Raw genomic sequence first — 18,946 nt, 5'->3', positions numbered from 1 at the left:
CCCCACTTTCCACTGAGGTCTGGGGTTGGGGGGGTCGAGGGGTTGGCAAGAGCCAGTCAGGCTCCTAGTTGTGAGGATTCCGAGGGCTCTTCGTAGAACTTCCTGAGCCCTCAGATGAGATCCCTTAAAAACATCCCGCTTATCCCCTCGCCGTGACGCCAGCTACCACGCACAGACTGGGGCTCTGCCACTCTGCTTTATTAGGACGGCTCTGGCTCTGAGCGCACGGCTTGAGAGTGGAGGCTGGGTCGGGCTGGGTGAGTGGCCAGCAGACCTCACAAGACTTCCAACACGGGAGAAGCAAAAACTACAGACCGTGGGCACAGCACAGGACAGTCAATTGATTTTTCTTTTATATATAAACTGATAATTAAAAAATTAGAGTAATATATAGAGTTTCTCTGGAGAGAGACTTTGCAACAAAAAAATATATATAAAGAATATGACCTCCTGGGCAAACAAAGCAGCATCTCTGAGCGGAGGAAAGAAGACTCCTCATGCACTGGAGAGGGGGCCAAGCCTTTGGACAGGCACCAAGGCTATTGCATATCTTGGGAGAGGGAGGAAGAACAGAGGGCTGGCTAGTCGGTGTGTCTGCATTTTTCTCTCTACATTGCAAGTTGTTTTTTATGGCTTTGGCTAAAGCATGTGAAGCAGCGGAGGTACTAAGGTGCTAAAAGCGAGGCCTCTTGGTCTCTGTACAAAACAAAAATGAGAAGGTGGGGAACAGCAACGAAGTCTTCCCTAACCCCCAACTGAGTGGAAGCAGATGGAAGACGTTCTGCAGGGCAGGGGGGAGGCTAGGGGATATGATTTAGCAGCCTCCTCCCCCCATGCCCTGTGCATCCCTGCAATCCCACACATCTGTCCCTGCTGAGATTGAATATTTGAAGGGAAGCAGTTAATCTCCCTTGCACTCTGTTGTTAATCCCTGGCAGCAGCTGGGACAGGGATGGCAGAGGGGGCCTGTCTCTACCCCACGGAGCTTCTCCTTTGGGGCAGGCGAACAACCAGGAGCCTGGGGAAATGGGGACGGGGAGGGCATTGGTTTAGGCAGTGAGGCTGGCCACTCCCTTTGGTCCCATCTGTAGTGCGGCCTACCGGACTTGGCAGGAGGGGCCTCCTCTGCGTGAGCGGAACCAGCTAAGAGGAGCCAAATGTCCCTGACAGGGTGGGGAGAGGTGGGGATTGGGGGATTCAGAGGAGATGGACTTGGTCCCTAGAGCCCTTCTCCTGATTCACTCAGACCTGGACTCCTCCAGGATCTGGGGGAGATTTTGGTCCCGGGGGCCAGGGGCTGGGGCTGGGGCTGGGGCTGGGGTTGGGGCTGGGGCTGGGGCTGGGGTTGGGGTTGGGGCTGGGGTGGAAGCTGCCGTAGGGGCTGGGACCGGGGCAGTCCCTGAGGCAGGGAGAGGAGGTTTGCTGCCAGGGTGGTAATCATGGGTAGCCTTGGGCTCATTGGTGTGGTAGGAGCCCTTGTAGCGATGATTTTGCAGATAGAAGAGCACCAACATCCCCACCAGCCCCAGCAGCAGGAAGGCCACCAAAACTGCAAGGGAAAAAAGGAAGAGTTCAGGGCCAATCTTGGGGTTTTCTCTGCAGACACACATGGATGCTTTTGGCCAAAAGGGTACGTGCGTGGCCATCCGCAGTTCACACTTGTCAAGCCAGTCCCAAATGTCTTGCAGGTCTGAGTTCCGGGCTCACCCTGAGGCTGTCTTCCGTTTCCCGTATTCTCTTTCCACGCCCCTGGGCTTACCCCAGTTTCTCGCCTCTCTAGAAACTGCTGCACCCTCTTTCTCCTCATCCCTTTGCTAGAGCCCCATTTTAATTGTTCAGTTCAGAGTCCATGGTGTCCTCAGACACGGAGGACTTGGCAGCTCGCTTCTCTGCCGCCGTCCGCACAGCCTGGCTCATCCGTGTGTGTGCCCCCACACCTTATGCCTTCGCCGCCCTCAGCCCGGGGGTCTGGGACAGGGAGGGAATGCCCACAGCGGGTAGAATGAGGTCAAGGTAGTGCTCCTGTTACTTACAGCCGAGAAGTATGGCAACCCATCCCTCATCGTGGTAGTACGGGAAGTCTGGAGGGGAAAAGCACCGGTGAGGCGAGGCGAAGCCTCCTCTGTGTTAAGAACCGCTGCCCTTCCCTGTTGACCCTCCCTCCTCTGTATGTCCCCCAGACCCACCTGGGGGCAGATACCAGGGGTCCAGCTCGGGCGGCACCTCTGCGACAAGGCGCGGCATGGCTCCGCAGTTAGATTCGGAGAGCTCCCCCTGAACGCGGAGGGCCTCGGCCAGCTCAGCTGTCATGGGCCGAGGGGCCCGGAAGTGGGTCTTGAGGGGAGCCACGTTGTTGAATCGAACTCCAGACAGGCACCCCGAAAACCCCGGGGTGTTGTAGCGCTGGATCTCTGGGTCGATGACGCCAGTCTCTGAGGGAGAGGCAGGCCCAGAGGGAGAGGGGCTGGGCCCCCCCAGCCTTGCCCCACTCACCACCAGCGGGTTTCCGGCCCCTCCTTACTGCTGCCTTCGCAGCCGCCCCGGCTCCCTCATCATCCAGGCCTCCCTTGCGCCTCCACCCCTCTGCTCCTTGCCCCAAACACGCTGGCACCCTCAGCTCACCCATAACACGCCCCAAATACAAGGCCTTGGGTGAGTCCAGCTGGCTGTCCACCAACAGCGAAAACTTCTGCTCCGTCAGTGGGAAGTAGTCCACCTGAGGGGCAGGGGAGAGGTGCGGAGGGAGGGAGAAGCAGAGGCTGACCAAGCCAGGCCCACACGGGGACTCCCGTGCTCCTGGGGAGCCCTCACTCAGCCGCAGGTGGACAGCCATCCACTGAAGGATTCGCTGTGAACAATCCGGCAGCCTCGTTCTGAGCCCTGTCGTGGCAGCTGCCGGTGGCCTGCCTCGGTGGGGAACCCCGAGACACCCCGAGCTTGTTCCCTGCCTTACGGAACAGACATGAGAACATCCGCCTCCCCAGATGACCTCCCAGAGCAACACGCAAGACCCATGAGACTCCTCTGTAAACTGGGATGCACTCTCTCTGTGCTATTGGACACGTCCCTGGGGCCACTGCCTGGGTGCGTCCTGAGGGGGTCCCTGTCCCTCCGCGCACCTGGATGAAGAGGTTGCGGTAGACGCGGGTGATGTTGACGCTGTGCGGCTGGCCGTCCGTGACCGGCCTCGTGGTCAGCTGGTACACGTAGGGGCTGGTGCCCAGCTGGTACCGCAGCTGCAGGGTCCCTGTGGGATGGGGGTGGGGCAGGGGGAGAAAGGGCGTGTCCACTCAGTACCCACAGCCCCCTCTTGGGAGAGCTCCGGGTCGGGGGGTGGGGGGTTGTGTCAGTGGACCAGCAGCTGTGACAGTGAAGGGCGCCCTGCAGGATGCTGGGGCTGGGGGCCCTGTGGGACCTTACCATCTTCCTTGATGAGCACGGCCATGTAGTCACGCACGAAGGAGCTGACATAGAGCAGGACCGCGGGGGCGGAGTCCGTGCTGAAGCTGAAGGACACCTCCTCTCCAGTGACATTGTAGACTGGCCCTCGGTACCCGGGCACCGGCCGGCCAGGCCGGGGGTACTCAGGCAGACGGTACCCGGGCCCGTGGTAGCCGGGCACGTAGCCCGGAGTGTCATAGCCAGGGACATAACCCGGCTCATAGCCTGGCACCGGGCGGCTCAGCATGTGTGAGAACTCCCGGGCTGCCGAGCGCAGAGCCGACTGCAGGTTGTAGCGCATCCAGGTGCCCGGCTCGAAGAATCCGCCGATATCTGAGGGCACATGGAGGGGGATCAGCACTGCTGCTCCTGGCTTCAGACATTGTAGGTCACCCACCCACCCACCCTGGACCTCCGCCTCATGTCCTGCCACTATCACAGCCTGCCTTCACTCACTGTCAGGTCCCCTGGAGCCTCTAGGTCCCAGAATGGAGTCTTAAAACCATGAGAAATGGAAAAGATCATCCAATACGACCTGTGCCTTTTACAGATGGAGGAAACCGAGTCTCAGAAGTGGCTAGTGACTTCTATAAGGATATGCCGTATGCAGGGAGCCATGGTTAGAATCGAGGTATCCTGGGGATGCCTGGGTGGCTCAGTCAATTAAGCATCTGCTTGGGGCTCAGGTCATGCTCCCAGGGTCCCGAAATGGAGCCTGTGTCGGGCTCCCTGCTCAGTAGGGAGTCTGTTTCTCCCTCTGCCCCTCCCCTTGCTCGTGCTCCCTCTCTCTCGCAAATAAATAAATAGAATCTAAAAAAAAAAAGAATCGAAGTATCATGATCCTCTCTGGTACACTCTCCACTACTCACCCCCAAACCAATACCCAAGGTCCTCTGCTGGTCCCTGCATCCCTGCAAGTCCCTGCTCCAGGAGACTTCTCCCACCATGAACGCTCCTGCACGTGCATCCTCCTAGACCAGCCTTAGGAAGGATGTGGTCTGGGTGCACGTGCAGAATCTTGCTAAGGTGAATGTCAAGGCTTGCCTTCACCAAGAACCAGGCTGTAGACACCTGTTTAGGAGCTCAGCGATTATCAACTAGGAAATGGCATGGGAGCGGACCGCACCACCTGAGCTGGGTATCCTTGCAAGGGTGGGGAACCTGTGATATCTTGGTGACAGTGGGAAGATGGGGAAGTTATCTGGCAGTTGCTTTTGAGTTTTTTCAGTACCAGCCAGCTGCACCATCCCCTCCTCGCCTCTCTTTATGGCTTGGTGTCGCCCATCATCTTCAGCAGTCCTGGCTCAGAGATGGTCCCAGCTCAGAGCTCAGGAAGCCAGGGACAACTCTAGTTTTCCCTGGTGCTGACTCTGCACCCACCATCCTTCCCTTGTCCTCCCAATACCCCTCTGCGCCCTGTGGCTCCTGGGTCTCCCATCTGCACTGACCGTGGTTGCAGTATGGCCCATCAAACGCCGTGAGGTCACAGTCACACGTGTAGTAGCTGTAGCGCTCCACACAGCGGCCTCCGTGGAAACAGGGGAACCGGGGGTGGGCGCAATGGCCTGTGCAGTTGGGTGAGGTACCCTCCGAGGCATTGGCACGGCCCTCCAGGTTCAGAGTTACTCCATTCAGACGCATTGCCCTCAGGCAACCCACGAAGGGGCGCCTCTTTAGCTCTGCAGATCCTGGGAAGGGCAGGCAGGTCAAGAAATGGGTGTAGAGCCAGAGGCAGGGGTAAGTATTGGGGCTGGGAAGGGAGCCAAGGTGGGTGAGAGCATGGAATAAAATCCATGGCCTAGACAGGAGAGGTGAGCTCTTGGCCCACTCCGCAGCAGAGGGCGTCGGGACCTCAGACACGGGGCTCCTGGAAGCAAGGAGAGCTGCCGTGAGAGGGTGGGAAGGGGCAGGAGGCCTCAGACCCGGCGCAGGGCGGCTGCTCACCGACGTAAAGGGGCTGGTCGTACTCCAGCCAGATGTAGGTCTGCAGGGGCATGGGCCGCAGCACCCAGGGCCGGTGGTCCACACGGAGCCGGGCCTGCTTCACGTTGATTTCTGCCCGGACCAGGTGCCACTCATCGTCGTTGAATTCAAAGTCCTCCGAGTGTACTGTCAGGTTCTCATCCCCATTCCCCACATCGAAGGCAAAGACCACGTCCCGGGAGGCTGGACAACGCAGGGGTCGGGGAGAAAGGAGTCAGACCCCACGGGTTCCTCACTCCATACCACCTCTCCTCCTCTCTCCTCGGAGTTCCTTAAACGTCCCTCTAGTTTTCCTCAGCCTGGGACAAAACCCATAAACTCCTTAAAACCTCGCACTCCTGGTCTCTCCCAAATTTGCAGATCCCCGGAGGCAGCCTCCCAGCCCCACTGCTGAGGTTAGAACTGGTCAGGCAGAAAACACCTCAGGAGTCCAAGTGCCTTCTCAAAGGGGAGGGGCCTGAGGCCCAGATCGCTGAAGCGAGTGCCCAAGTTCACAAAGCTGCTACCAAGACAGACCCGGCTCTAGAACCTACCGTTCTCTAAAGCCCTTTCCGTGCTGGCACCTGCCTTTGTCTCTTCCCCTAACCTCTGCCTACCCCACCTCCCCCCAGAGATCTCCGTCCAGCCCATGTCCCTCCCAGCGTCTGCCTGCTCACTGTTGAGTTCCACCCGCACGTAAGGCCGGCGCCACTGGCAGTAAGGGCCCCCCATATTCTCTAGGAAGACTCCCGAGGGAGCCGAGGTCCTGAAGTAGAAGGAGACATCAAGGCTGTGGTTGGCACGGATCGGGGGAAAGCGCAGGGCAGCCCCAGTGTGGAAGGAGATGGTGTTCCAGGAGTTTCCTGCAAAACCAGGAGGAAAGCCTGGTCAGGGAGGTCAGAGGGTGGAGAAATAAGGGAGCCCCCGGTGGGGTGGGGGAAGATGGGGCAAGGAGAACAGTTAAAGGGGTCCCATCCCAGCAGGAGCTGGGTGGTTGGTAGGACGTCTTAGAGACCTGCAGTGGGTCAGGTGGTCTAAATTTCGGAAACTGGAGAGCCAACCCTGGGGAGGGCACACAAAAGGGTTCTGCCACTCACGATCGCCATAGCAGCGCAGAGGCCTCAGGAAGAACTGGGCCTCGGAATTGGAGCGGTTCGTGTCCCCCACCACCACCTGAGTGACGGGCAAATGGTCCACAAAGGTCAGCAGTCCCTTGTCGGTTCTCCTGTGGGGGCAGGACGCAGCGGTTCAGCCCCTGCTGCTCCGCTGCCCCTGGAATCCTGAGCGCCCTGGCCCTCGGCCCCTCACCACTGGGGCTGGTCGGCATCACAGTTACAGTGCAAAGCGGGGTCCACGCAGCTCCGGTCCAGACCACAGGCACAGCGCTGGATCCCAGGCTGCGAGCCTCCCCAGTAGAAGTGCTGCTCCTCATTTCTCCCAATCCAGAAGCTGTAGGGGTAGCCTCCTGGGGAAGACGTGGAGGCCATTGGCAGGCCCCATCCCTCCATTAGCCCATGGGCTCCTCTCTCCCCTTTCCAACCAGCCCAGATCCTTGCTCGAGTGTTCAAGAACTCCAGCTGACCTCTCTGGTTCCCTCCTCCCAAACCCCTCACCCCACCCCACCAACCAGGGCGCTCCTCCAGCTCTGCACCCTGCCCACGGGAGCCTAGGCCCTCACCAGCAGTGTTGAGCAGCCGGGAATTGTAGCAGGAGAACTCGATCCACTGTTCACAGTGCTGGGAAGCATTGGCCAGGGCACTGACTTCCTCCCAGGAGGCATTCCAGTACTGGATGGCCCCCAGGAACGGCCGCTCCATGCTAGAACCTGTCACCCGAGTTGTCCACAGCCTGTCATGCCGCACAACTGTCCATGCCCGGTTCTCTGGGGGAGTAGAAGAGACAGAGTTTTGGCTTGAGATGGCCATTCTCTACCCATCTCCCTGCCCATGTCCACCACCGCTGCTGCTCCTCAGAGCCAATAAAGTTGGCCAAGCAGCTCTGTTCCAGCCTAGCTCTGGGCCCTCGACATTGCTGAGGCTAGATATGACGGCTGGACTGGATCAGGAAGCTAGAATTTATCTGCAAGGCTAGATTACAAATTCCTGAGTGTCCCCTTTCCCCTCTACCCCTTTACCCCCCAACACCACAGTTCAGTCTTGCTAGCCCCTGCCCCCCCTCAGTCCCCTGTCTCCCCCACCTCCCCTCTCAGCCTTGTCAGTTGCCCCTTCACCACCCATCAGAGTCACTTACCTCGGATATCACAGTACACTACAAATGGCTTCAGAGGGCCACTGCCATCAGGATCAATGGTGAAGTTTCCAGAAGTTTTCCCACTGAGCCGATAAGCCTCACAAGATTCCTTATACAGAGCTGGTAGGTTGTGGGGTGGGGAAAGCAGTTATGGGGTCAGAGGGCGAGGAAGGCCAGTCCTACAGGCTCCAGCAGCCTCATGATCCCCAGCAACCTCCCGGCCTCCCTGCCCCTGAGCGGCCACCTCCCCCAGGCGGCTTACGTTGGTGACACGTCTCCCCCTTGTAGCCTGTCAGTTCACAGTAGCAGATGAAGTCATCCCAGGACTGGTAGCAGCGTCCATCATGCTCACACATGTTAGGGCTACACCTAGAGAAGAGGGTCAGCACCAAGGGAAGGCGCCTTACTGTGAGCGTGGGGTCTGATCCCTACAGGCTTCACTTCCGGCTCCTGAGAGCACCAGGACCCCGAGGAACAAGCCAGGTTTAAGCCTAAGTGCTAGCACATTAAGGCAGGCCTCAGGGCTCAAGGACTACTGTGTACCCGCCCTCTCCCTCTCCCCCCCCCCGCAACACAGAAGAAAACCCTTTAGGACCAAGAGCAGAGGCTTCGTTTCCATTCTGCGCGCGTGTCGCTTTAATGGAAGAGCTAGGTAAAGAAGGACGAGAGGGTGAGACGAGAGGCCAAGGAGGAATCCTCTCCAGGTGGGACACGGAGGAGCTGGGAGCGGGAGGCGGGAGATTATTGAGAAAGGCCAATCCCATCAGGAGACCACCAAAGAGGGCTTTGGAGGGGTCGCCTCTTGAAGGGAAAGGGGCTTCCGGATACCTATCAGTGATGCCACATGTGTCAAAGAGGACCTCAGCATAGTATCCGAGCCGCCGGCCCTCCACCAGAGTCAGGTTGACCAGCTGACCGTCCACCTTGAGCAGCTCCATGCAGCCATGGAACGCCGTCTGGTTGGAGTGGCAGCCCGATCGACTGGCTGGTTTGGGACAACCTGGAGCAACCACCCCTGTGAGGCCCTCCCCAGGGGAGACCCCAGAGACCCTCCCCCAGGGAGATGCCAAAGGAAAGCCAGACATGAAGGAAGGAAGGGGGCCAAGAGACCATGGCAGTGACCTTCCAGTCCCCAAGGCTCCAGAGGGGAGATGGGGATTTATCCCTACCAAACTCTCCAGGCAGCCCCATCTGAGGGGAGTTTGGTGGTGCCTTCCCACCCAGAGACAGGGGTCTGGCCGGGTTGGCTCCCACTTACCCCCAAAGAAGTATGAGGTGCCGGTGCGGATCAGCAGTGGGTATGAGACCCTGACCTCTGCCCCCTCCACATCATCGATGCTGATGACGGCATGGTTCTCCTGGGCTGCAAAGTTCACCTCGTGCCAAAAGCCATCGTTCAGGCGGTACCCTGGGCAGGAGCAAAGGATGGAGTGGGTGTGTGGGAAACACCACATTCTGAGAGAAGGGTGTCTGGAGCCTGGAGGCAGCGACCTCATTCGGTCCTATGTGCCCTCCATTACACTACATATATATGTGTGTATGTGTGTATGATATGCAATATACAAAACACATCACATATTAAACATATAAATAGTATATAAAACATGGGGTGCCTGGGTGGCTCAGTGGGTTAAGCTTCTGCCTTCGGCTCAGGTCCTGATCTCAGGGTCCTGGGATCGAGCCCTGCATCGGGCTCTCTGCTCAGCAGGGAGCCTGCTTTCCCCCTCGGTTGCCTGCCTATTTCCCTACTTGTGATCTCTCTCTGTGTATCAAATAGATAAATAAAATCTTTTTTAAATAAATAAATAAATAAGTGGTATATAATATATAAGAAAGATTTATTTATTTGAGAGAGACAGAGGAGAGTGGAGAGTGCCTGTGGGGGAGGGTGGGGTCCAGAGGAAGAGAGAGAGAATCTCAAGCTGACTCCCTGCTGAGCATGAAGTTCAACAGAGGACTCGAACTCATCACCCTGGGATAAAGACTTGAGCCCAAATCAAGGGTCAGATGCCTAACTGAACTGAGTCCCCCAGGCACCACCCCGCCATTACACTGCTCCCACTGAGTGCTGACGTCTTTGACTGTCTTCCCTGACCCTAGCAGCTGAGGCAGAGTCTGCAAAGCCACAAACAAGTAATAAACACTTCTGGAGCCCCCTGGAGCTAGAGGGTACCAGGACTCTCGGCCTTCCTGCCTCTCCCAGCACCCTTAGACCCTCCGCTCTGACTCCGAGCCTCTGGCCACTCACTGCTTTTCCAAGCCCCCCCTCCTCCCCTGCCCCCCCCCCACCGCCTGTGCTCCCGCCGCCCCGCCCTCCCCCCTCTCCAATAAGCCAGGGCCTCAGTGCTGGCCCACACCGGCTCCTCCTGGGCCCTTCTCTGGCCTCCTGGGGTCTCCTCCTCCCCTACCCCGCCCCCCCCCCCCGCTCCGCCCCGCAACCTTCCACCCCTCACCAGCAGCGAACTGAAGCTTCTTTCGGCCAGTCTGCGCGATGGACACGTTGACCTGCCCTTCACTGAGCATCAGCTCCACGTGGCCCAGCCCGTCCCCCAGGCGGGAGAAAAGCAGCAGCCCCGTGAGATCCCAGGTGCGGAAGCGGAAGGAGACCGCGAAGCGGCCTCGGCGCGGGAAGCCAGGCACCTGCACAAAGTTGTGAGGCCCTCCGAAGTTGACCGGGTGAGGAACCGGGTCCAGGCAACGGAAGGCCACCTTACCCTGAGGATGAAGGTGAGGTTCCATCAGCACCCAAGAGAATGAAGCCGCCTGCCTCCGCGGGGAATTCAGTTTCCATAGTGGTCTCGGACGTTCCTCCCCGCACTGCCTCGGGGTGCGTGCGTGCGGAGACCTCCCATTCTGACCATTGCCACCCACTACAACCTTAACCAGCTGTGGAGGGTGTCTCCAACCAAGCGGCCCTGGGGGACTCTCTGCTGGCTGTGACTTCTTTACACCATCTCCATGGGCCGCCGCTCCCTCCTTCCCTTCCTCCCAGCCCGGAGAGGCAACTTCCGGCTGGCTTCCTGGCAGGCACTAGAACACTCGCTGCTGAGCTGGGGTGGGGTGGGGTGGGGTGGGGGATGGGGACCACACTAAAACAGACCTGGGTTCAAGATCGGACTCAACCACTGTACAACTCGGTGATCCCTGGCCAAGCCACTCCCGGTCTCTGCATCGTATTTTCCTCAAACATTAATTGAGGATGTGGTTAGACCAGACCACAGCTTCTCAGCTGGGGGTTAGGGAGGGGTGGCCTTTGCACCTCCTGTGAGTCTGTGATGATGCCCTCCACCCACTTGAGCATTTGGCTGGGGAGAGAGGAATCTTCAGCTTTTATCTGATTTTCTTTGCTTTCCGAGCAACTCTGATGTCCTGCCCTCCCTGAACGCCCTGCCCACTGGCCTCGAAGGTGATCCTCGAATGGCGCCGCACAGCCAGGTCTGCGATGTTGACTCGGTTGAAGATTATGTTTTCTATGCAGCCTCGGAAATTATGCCGATAAGCGAGGTTCTTCTGCGCAGCGCCCACCAGACCCCCTATGTACATCTGTGGGCGGGGCAAGGGGATTAGGGTCCCTGGATGCGAGTACAAGCTCATGCCCCTCTCTCTCTCCTCCTCCCCAGGCTTTCCCAGGCTCCTAGCCTGGCTTTATATAAGACTTGAAATACACATTTCCCCAGCATCGCTATTCAAGCTGGAAGCTTGCTGGGCCTCCCCAGGCTTGGGTGCTGGCCCTGACTCCACCACAGATTGGGTGCATGCCCTTGGGTAGGTCAATTAACCTGTCTGGGATTCTTTATCTGCAGATCAGGGCCACAGAGTTGAGCAATTCAATGGGGCAATTTTCTCATCTCATCTGATCCCCAAAACCCAGATTTCCAGATCCCATGTCAGTTGTTTTGGGGGGGGTGCCCAGGAAATCTGCCTTCTAACAATACCAAGAACAACAACAACCCAGGCCCGTGAACCACAACTTTGCCAAGAGCTGCTAGGAGATTCAGGAACTGGAGAGCACTGTCCCCCGACGGACCCCCCAGCACCCCAACTCAACTAAATGAACCACTCCGCTCACCTCATTGTCCAAGTTCAGCCTCTCAAAGTCACCGTTGAGCACAAAGCGCTGTACATAGCCATCCAGGGTGAGGTTTGCATCCCGGCCAAATCGGTCCACACGCACGTAATGCCAGTGCTGGTCGTTGAGGACGCCACCAGCGCTCACAGTAGTGTGACCGGGCCTGGGCTGGATGGGGCTGCTGCCTGGGGGAACGGAGGAGCAGGGTCAGACCTACAATCTGGAGAGTCCCAGAGAGGCCCCAGAGAGACCTACAATCTGGAGAGGCCTCCCCCAGGTACAGCAGCTTCCAGGAGCACAGAGAAGGGTTGGCACAGGGCCCAGGGCAGCCTGGGGGGGAGGGGGTATATAGAGATTGGACATCTTCAGCTTAAGATGGAATGGTGCCCACTGGGGAGTATGTGACTTAGGGTATGTCGTTTAACCCCTCTGGGCCCCTATTTTACAATAGCTGCTTCTAGTTCATTCTATGGTTGTTATGAAAAGCTAATGAGATACAAAATAACAACTCTTTGGGCTTGTATGTATAGGTACACTTAATGTATATAAGGTTTCCACAATGAGGAAACAGACTGGAGAGGTTCCTTTTCCAAGGTCACACCACTGGTAGGTGGAGCTGAGACTGGCATCCAGATCTTCTGACTCGGAGTCCAGTGTTTTGTTAGCGCCAAACCATGCACAGAAAAGGCGAGCTGGTCCAAACGTTAGGAATGGCAAGATCCGGAGTGGGCGCGGCTTCGCGGAGGCAGGGCCGCGAGGGGCGTGGCAGCCAAGCCGCTGGGGTAGTACCCGCGACCGTGGAGCTCACCCAGGCTCATGTGCAGCAGCAAGTGCGCCCCCTGCAGCTCCAGTGTCACGTAGTCGCCCTGGACCCCCTCCGCATGCAGCAGGAGCCCGTCCTTCTCTTCTGTCTTGAAACTGAAGGCGAACACGTCCCACAGACTCCGGCTGACCCCTCGCGGGAAGCGGTACGAGATGGCATCATCGCCGTCGAAATAGAGCACGTCGGACTCTGCGCGAAGGCCAGCAGGTGGGCCGAGGACCCGGAAGACTGATTCCCGAGCCCTCCGCCCCCTCCCCCACCCCCACGAATCCCCCAGTCTTACTGTAAGGGCAGCCGTAGAGTCCGAGCCTCAGGCCGATCTTGCCACGCGGGTTCCAAGCCAGGGGCACGATGCGGATGTAGCGCGCGGTGAAGTGGTAGTGCAGGTCGTGGCGCACTATCGCCGACTCGTTCACGTTCCCGAAGAAGGTCTGAGGGGAAAGGGTAGAGGGGAGATCAAGTCCCAACCTTCTGCTTTATTTCTCCACAGCCTCCCAGCCCAGCCCGCAGTTGTCACACCCAGCCAATATCAGCTTCCAGAAAGCAGGCTCTCCTTGATCTCCTGGACCCTCGTGGCTTTAAAAAAACAGATGACCTAGCGTGTCCTCTCCCACCATCCCATTATCTCCTCCGAGCTCAACTCGGATGTCACCTCATTCAAGAAGCTCTCCCAGGGGCGCCTGCGTGGCTCAGTGGGTTAAAGCCTCTGCCTTCAGCTCAGGTCATGATCCCAGAGTCCTGGGATTGAGCCCCGCATCGGGCTCTCTGCTCAGCAGGGAGCCTGCTTCCTCCTCTCTCTGTGCCTGCCTCTCTGCCTACTTGTGATCTCTGTCTGTCAAATAAATAAATAAAATCTTAAAAAAAAAAAAAAGAAGCTCTCCCAGATTTGACCCTAAAGTATGTGAAACCCTGTCATCTGAGAAAGTCTTGCACCCACGGTGAGTGGACCGTGCCTCTGGACTGAATCCCCACATTGGAAGCCGCTGTTCCTCACACGTGTCCCCATCTCCTCCTCCTTCATCTCCCCCAAGCCAGTGCCCAGAGCAGGTTGCAGAACTGAGGGGGTTCTCCAAGTGCGTGCACAGGGGGCCTGGAATACCGCATTGTGCCCTTGCTGGTAGAATGGTGTCCAGCTGTCCACTCGGTCCCCATAGAGCAGCATGTAGCGTGTGACCCAGTCCCACGAGTTAAATGAGCCCTGGGTGGCCACAGCTCGGATCCGGTGCTTCTTCATTAAGTCAATCTGGAGCCAAGGATTCGGGTCCCCGATTCGGGGAGACCATCCGCTTATGCCTATAGAAGAGGCAAGGGCATTTTACCCCTGGCTCTCCTGTTATGCCTGACCTTCCAGGGCCCCCACCACACCTTGGGGCGGTGCCTGGCTCACCGTGCAGCCGGGCAAATCTCGGGGCAGTGAAGAGCCCATAGTAGGAGGAGGCGCCCAGGGAGCGTGCGTACAGAGGCCCGACCAGCTCCTCGTCACAGCCGTCTGGGTTGGGGAAACAGACATTTTGGTCACCGGGCCCCTCCCAGGTCCTTCGAAACACCAGGCACACTGAGCAACTGGAGCTCCTCCTTCTCTGTTCCCCAGCAGGCACCCCAGCACTAACTTAAGCCATCTACTCAACCTGGGCTGCAGCAACAGCTGCACACTCAGGGGGGCTGCCTTCTTCTTCTGGGAGGACCCCTAAGCCGGATCTTCCCCAGGTCTGTGACTGCCCTCCTACCAGCCCAGGCTTAGTACTCCCCCAAACACAACCTTAGCATCTTTCAAAACCTGAGTCAGCCCAAGGCACCAATCCAGCCCCAGCCTTATCATGGATCCCACTCATCAGCACCCCCAACCCTCACCAACCCCAAATCCAGGCCTTGGTCCCAAACCCAGCCAGTCATACCAGCATCACCAGCTCCATGTCCAACCTTCGCAGGAATCAGGGTCACCAACTCTTGCTTGGATCCCAGCCTCAAAATCCAGCCCCAGCCCCAAATCCTAGCCCCTGGGCCAGCTCCAAGCCCAGCCCCACATGCTGGAAAAACCTCATCCCTCGCTGGGATCACCAGTACCACCCTTATCCCCAACCCTCACGCCCAGGCACCAGCTCCCGCTTGGATCCCAGTCCCAAATCCCTCCCCGGAGACGACTGGATCCTCGGCTCCTCGGAGCCCAGCACCGGCCCGGGAGCGCGCGCCAGCCTCGGAGCTGCATTGCGGAGCGCGGGGGAGAGGCAGAAAAGGATGGAAACGAGCAAGCGCGCGCCGGCCGGGGAAGGGACCCGCGACCACCTAGCCGCAATGCGGCTGGACCCGCCCTGCAGGCTTCGGACTCCCGGGTCCCACCCTGCTTGCAGCTGAGCCCGGCACTCACAGTAGCCCCAGCCCCGGGCTCCCGAGACCGCGGCGAGCAGGATGCAGAGGAGCCGAAGACACATGGTGCAGGGTTGACGGGTCTCGGCGGCCGCCTCCCAGGGCCCGGCTCCGGCTAGGGCTCCAGGTCCACTTCGGGCTCCCAGTTCTCCTCCTGGGGTTCGCAGCGGATCGCTGTCTCTCTTCCTAACCCACCCCTCCCTCTATCCTCTCTCTCCCCCAACCCTTCTCCCTTCTCTCTCTCTCTGTCGTTCCAGGTTCTCCGCTGCTCTCTCTCTCCTTCCCACCCTCTCTCCTCTCACCTCCCCCTTCCCCAGCCTCTCTCTCCCGGCACGCGCAGCTTTCCCGGACCCCGCGCAAGCGCGCGCCTCAGCCGTGCTGCGAAAGGGCGGGGGTAGAGAGCCTCAGCCGCCGGGAAATACCCTGAATAACCCGAGGCTGGCAGGGACTGTGGCCACAGGGGTGGGGAAAGGAAGATAATGCCAGTGGAGCGTCCCGAAAAATCCAAGAAAAGCGGGGGTTGGCTATCTGGAGATGGAGGGAAGAGTAAGTAGAAGAATCTAACATTTTCTGAAGGCAAATTATGCTTCAGGCACCTATCCTAGGCACCCTCATAACCCTGTGAATTCGACATTTTTACCTTACTCCACTTTGCAAATGAAAAACCTGAGGCTCAAAGAGGTAAACTTACTCGAGATCACACAGGTAGCTAGCAAATGATGATATTCCCAAACCCATTCTTTTTCTACTGGCAGGGTAAAGAAAGAGAGAGAGAAAAAAAATTAGGGGGTGAAATGGGAAAATCTGGTAAAGAGAGCCCACAGACCCTAATCCCCACCGCCCTCTTGGTCCCTCTCCCCGCCCCTTCCTTCCTGTCCCACTAGTTTAACTTCTCTCCCCAGTGGCTATACCTCAGAAACCTGTGTAGCCAGAGATGGGGACGCAGCCCGCGGAGCAGGTGGGAGTGGGGGCTGGGGGGAAGGGTCATAGAGAGGGAGGGTAAGGCAAAGGGATGGGATTCTCCACCTGGTAACAAGCTTCTGCCATGCTTTGACCTATCCAGGTTATCTGGAGCCATCTGGGACCTGGGACCTTCCAGATAGATGGGGCTGGTGATGTGAGGCTGAAGTTGGGGGGTGGGACTGGGCTGAGGGGAACGGTGAGCTGAACCTAGGGGTCTGATGTTGCAACAGGGACCAGGAAACCTGAGGCCCAACCCTTGAGATCCTCCCTGTCATGAGTAGTTCAGTGCACCTGTACTGGAGGTTAGAGGTGGGGTTGGGAGGGGAGAAAGGAAAAGACTTTGCGACCCTCTCCACACTCCTCTCCTGGAGTCCAGGGAGGGACCAGCTCTGAGGCTAAGCCTGCATGTGGGTGTTCTTCCAGGAGAGGGCGCTGCAAACAGACCGGAACCTCCAGATTTATTGATAATAGAAACCCTGACCTAAGGAGAGCACAAATCCTTCACATCCATTATCTTCCTTATTTCAAACAACTTTGCCAACTTTGGGCTGGTCAGGATTTCTAATCTCCACATTGTATATTAGGCAACTGAGCTCCAGAAAGTCAAGGTCATCCAGAAAGCTGGATGCAGAGACAGGAGGGGTGCAGTGGAAGCCGAGGCCTGTTGGAGGGTGTGTTAAGAAGAGTTCAGAAAAGAGTTTGTATCTTCTCCCCTCTGTACTGTTGTCACACAGCAGCCCCCAGCTTGGAAGGTATGTGTGGGAGGGGGAGGTGTGTGGGAAGATGTCTCATAATGTCCTTCTCATTCTGACCTCCCCAGGTCTCCTGGGGCCCCTACTCTGGGGAGGATGAGGAGGCATACTCCGCGGAACCGTTGCCAGAGCTCTGCTACAAGGCGGATGTCCAGGCCTTCAGTAGGGCCTTCCAACCCAGTGTCTCCCTGGTGGTGGCTGCACTGGGTCTGGCTGGCAATGGCCTGGTCTTGGCCACGCACCTGGCCGCCCGTCGGGCTGTCCGATCGCCCACCTCCGCCCACCTGCTCCAGCTGGCCCTGGCCGACCTTTTGCTGGCCCTAACCCTGCCCTTCGCTGCAGCAGGGGCTCTGCAGGGCTGGAGTCTGGGAAGTGCCACCTGCCGTGCCATCTCCGGCCTCTACTCAGCCTCCTTCCACGCCGGCTTCCTCTTCCTGGCCTGTATCAGCGCCGACCGCTACGTGGCCATCACGCGGGCTCTCCCCACAGGACCGAGGCCCTCTGCTCCGGGCCGCGCGCACATGGTCTCAGCCATCGTGTGGCTGCTGTCGCTGCTCCTGGCGTTGCCTGCTCTCCTTTTCAGCCAGGACGGGCAGCGGGAAGGCCAGCGGCGCTGCCGGCTCGTCTTCCCCGAGGGTCTCACGCAGACGGTGAAGGGGGCAAGCGCCGTGGCGCAGGTGGTCCTGGGCTTCGCGCTGCCGCTGGGCGTCATGGCCGCCTGCTACGCTCTCCTGGGCCGCACGCTGCTGGCCGCCAGGGGGCCGGAGCGCCGGCGTGCGCTGCGCGTCGTTGTGGCCCTGGTGGCGGCCTTCGTGGTGCTGCAGCTGCCCTACAGCCTCGCCCTGCTCCTCGATACGGCGGACCTGCTGGCTGCCCGCGAGCGGAGCTGCCCTGCCAGCAAGCGCAAGGACCTGGCGCTGCTGGTTACCGGAGGGCTGGCCCTGGCCCGCTGCGGCCTCAACCCCGTGCTCTACGCTTTTTTGGGCCTGCGCTTCCGCCAGGACCTGCGGAGGCTGCTGCGGGGTGGGAGCTGCAGCCCAGGGCCTCACCCCCGCGGCCGCTGCCCCCGCCGGCCCCGCCTCTCTTCCTGTTCGGCTCCCACTGAGACCCACAGTGTCTCCTCCTGGGGCGACTAGGGCTGCGAATCAAGGAGGGGAGCAAGGGATTCCAGGGAGGGTAGTGGGAAAGGGCGGGGGGGGGGACTGAGAAGGAGGTAGGGACCTAAAGGAATTGCTTCTGTACTTTGCCACATTAAATTGATAACATGGAAATGAGATGCAACCCAACAACTGTTACTATTTTTGAGTCACCGACTTGGAAGTGATTTGCAGCAGGGCAGAACTGGTGCGTTCCCCCTCCCCTTTCAACTCGCTTGGTTCCGAGTGGAAGGCGCTGAGAGTCTGGGTGGGGGTGTGCAGAGCTGCTGAGCCTGCTGAAGCTCTAGGCACTGTCACTCCCTCCACCTTCACCTGGTCTCTTCGAACAAGATGTGAGGTGGGAAAGCTGCCAAGGGGGGAGGACTGGGGTTCCTCTTAAAGTAGCACAAGGAAGAGCTTTCTAACAACTACGGTGCTATCCAGTAATGGCTGCCTTAGCAAGTACGGAGTTCCTGGCCTCCGGAATGTTCAGGCCAAGGCTGTTGGGGACTGTACGTGCCTGTGCATGGTGTGGTGACAGTGCCCAGGAGATTCCAGTTTTGGGTAGGGTCTTGAATTAGATTATCACTTTACAATCTCTTCTAAAATTCTGTGGCGGGGGAAAAAAAAAAAAAAAGGAAAAAAGGTAATTTAAAAAGTTGAGTCGGAGTTTTTCACCTTGGAGAAAAACCAAGGAGAGAATGCCAATTTGAAAATTTCCAGAGTCGTTATCATGGGCGTGGTGGTGGGGGGGTAACTGCTGTTCTCCATCTTCCCTGGGGAAAGGGTCAGAGGAAATGTGCTGAGCCTGCCGGAAAGAGAGAGGTTAGACATCGGAAAGAACTTTCCTGCAGGCAAGGGCCTGGGATCCAGACAGGGAAGAGAGTATATGGTTCGAATGTCTCCGTCTCGAGGAAATCTCAGTGCTGCCCACTGTCATCTGGGGCGAGGGCAAGGCCGGGACGGTCTCTGACGGTCGCACGGATTCCTGGTCTTTGTTTTACACAAGCACGGTAGGCAGGATGGTGTTCACGTGCGACAACTCTTGCAGTTTAATATCCGGTCAGCAAAGCTGCCCGGACCACTCCAGCCTGGAGTCTGGGGACCCGGAGCAAGAAGGGCGGGGCGTGGCGGGGAGGTCTCAAGGGAGGCGCTGGCCCGACGTCCCCGCCCTGTCCCGCCCTGC

At 58.5% G+C, this 18,946-nt stretch overlaps 3 protein-coding genes across 5 annotated transcripts in view; 2 read left to right on the top strand and 1 right to left on the bottom strand.

Moving 5' to 3' along the window:
- The window catches only part of EZH1 (enhancer of zeste 1 polycomb repressive complex 2 subunit), a 36,418-nt gene extending 32,265 nt beyond the window's left edge, over positions 1-4,153 (top strand). The window contains exon 20 of the mRNA XM_032322810.1: positions 3,904-4,153. Coding sequence (XP_032178701.1) covers positions 3,904-3,949 — 46 coding nt within the window. The 3' untranslated portion in view covers positions 3,950-4,153. The remainder of the gene's footprint in view (positions 1-3,903) is intronic.
- Positions 178-15,163, bottom strand: CNTNAP1 (contactin associated protein 1). Of its 2 annotated transcripts, none has more exons than XM_032322802.1 (24): positions 14,911-15,163; positions 13,933-14,034; positions 13,645-13,838; positions 12,829-12,976; positions 12,531-12,734; positions 11,723-11,907; positions 11,053-11,196; positions 10,107-10,368; positions 8,912-9,061; positions 8,482-8,653; positions 7,916-8,022; positions 7,654-7,773; positions 7,082-7,285; positions 6,712-6,868; positions 6,501-6,628; positions 6,081-6,266; positions 5,386-5,607; positions 4,890-5,129; positions 3,421-3,774; positions 3,120-3,247; positions 2,623-2,716; positions 2,187-2,432; positions 2,034-2,081; positions 178-1,549 (listed from the first exon to the last, which is right to left on the bottom strand). In XM_032322802.1, exons 1-24 carry the CDS (start codon positions 14,972-14,974, stop codon positions 1,239-1,241), a joined length of 4,170 nt encoding a protein of 1,389 aa, XP_032178693.1. In that variant the 5' UTR covers positions 14,975-15,163; the 3' UTR covers positions 178-1,238. The 2 variants fall into 2 exon arrangements, with proteins under 2 accessions (XP_032178693.1, XP_032178694.1); XM_032322803.1 differs by lacking the exon at positions 14,911-15,163 and adding an exon at positions 14,441-14,885.
- Positions 15,164-15,216: 53 nt separating this feature from the next.
- On the top strand, positions 15,217-18,874 carry CCR10 (C-C motif chemokine receptor 10). 2 transcript variants are annotated; one of them, XM_032322814.1, is made up of 2 exons: positions 15,217-15,455; positions 16,693-18,874. In XM_032322814.1, exons 1-2 carry the CDS (start codon positions 15,444-15,446, stop codon positions 17,758-17,760), a joined length of 1,080 nt encoding a protein of 359 aa, XP_032178705.1. In that variant the 5' UTR covers positions 15,217-15,443; the 3' UTR covers positions 17,761-18,874. The 2 variants fall into 2 exon arrangements, with proteins under 2 accessions (XP_032178705.1, XP_032178704.1); XM_032322813.1 differs by lacking the exon at positions 15,217-15,455 and adding an exon at positions 15,762-15,867.
- The last annotated feature ends 72 nt before the right edge of the window (positions 18,875-18,946 follow it).

The sequence above is a fragment of the Mustela erminea genome, chromosome 18 (genome assembly GCF_009829155.1).
Source record: "Mustela erminea isolate mMusErm1 chromosome 18, mMusErm1.Pri, whole genome shotgun sequence".
NCBI classification, from domain to species: domain Eukaryota; kingdom Metazoa; phylum Chordata; class Mammalia; order Carnivora; family Mustelidae; genus Mustela; species Mustela erminea.
This window is presented reverse-complemented; position numbering and strand designations above follow the sequence as displayed.

Excerpts from the sequence above, each read along its gene's own strand:
- CCR10 (XM_032322813.1), top strand. The coding sequence starts at position 15,844 with ATGGGGACGCAGCCCGCGGAGCAG. Across the intron at positions 15,868-16,692 it reads GGACGCAGCCCGCGGAGCAG|GTCTCCTGGGGCCCCTACTC; the intron begins GTGGGAGTGGGG and ends TGACCTCCCCAG.
- CNTNAP1 (XM_032322802.1), bottom strand. The coding sequence starts at position 14,974 with ATGTGTCTTCGGCTCCTCTGCATCCTGCTCGCCGCGGTCTCGGGAGCC. Across the intron at positions 12,977-13,644 it reads ACCAGCAAGGGCACAATGCG|ACCTTCTTCGGGAACGTGAA; the intron begins GTATTCCAGGCC and ends CTTTCCCCTCAG. Across the intron at positions 2,433-2,622 it reads GTATTTGGGGCGTGTTATGG|AGACTGGCGTCATCGACCCA; the intron begins GTGAGCTGAGGG and ends CCTCTCCCTCAG.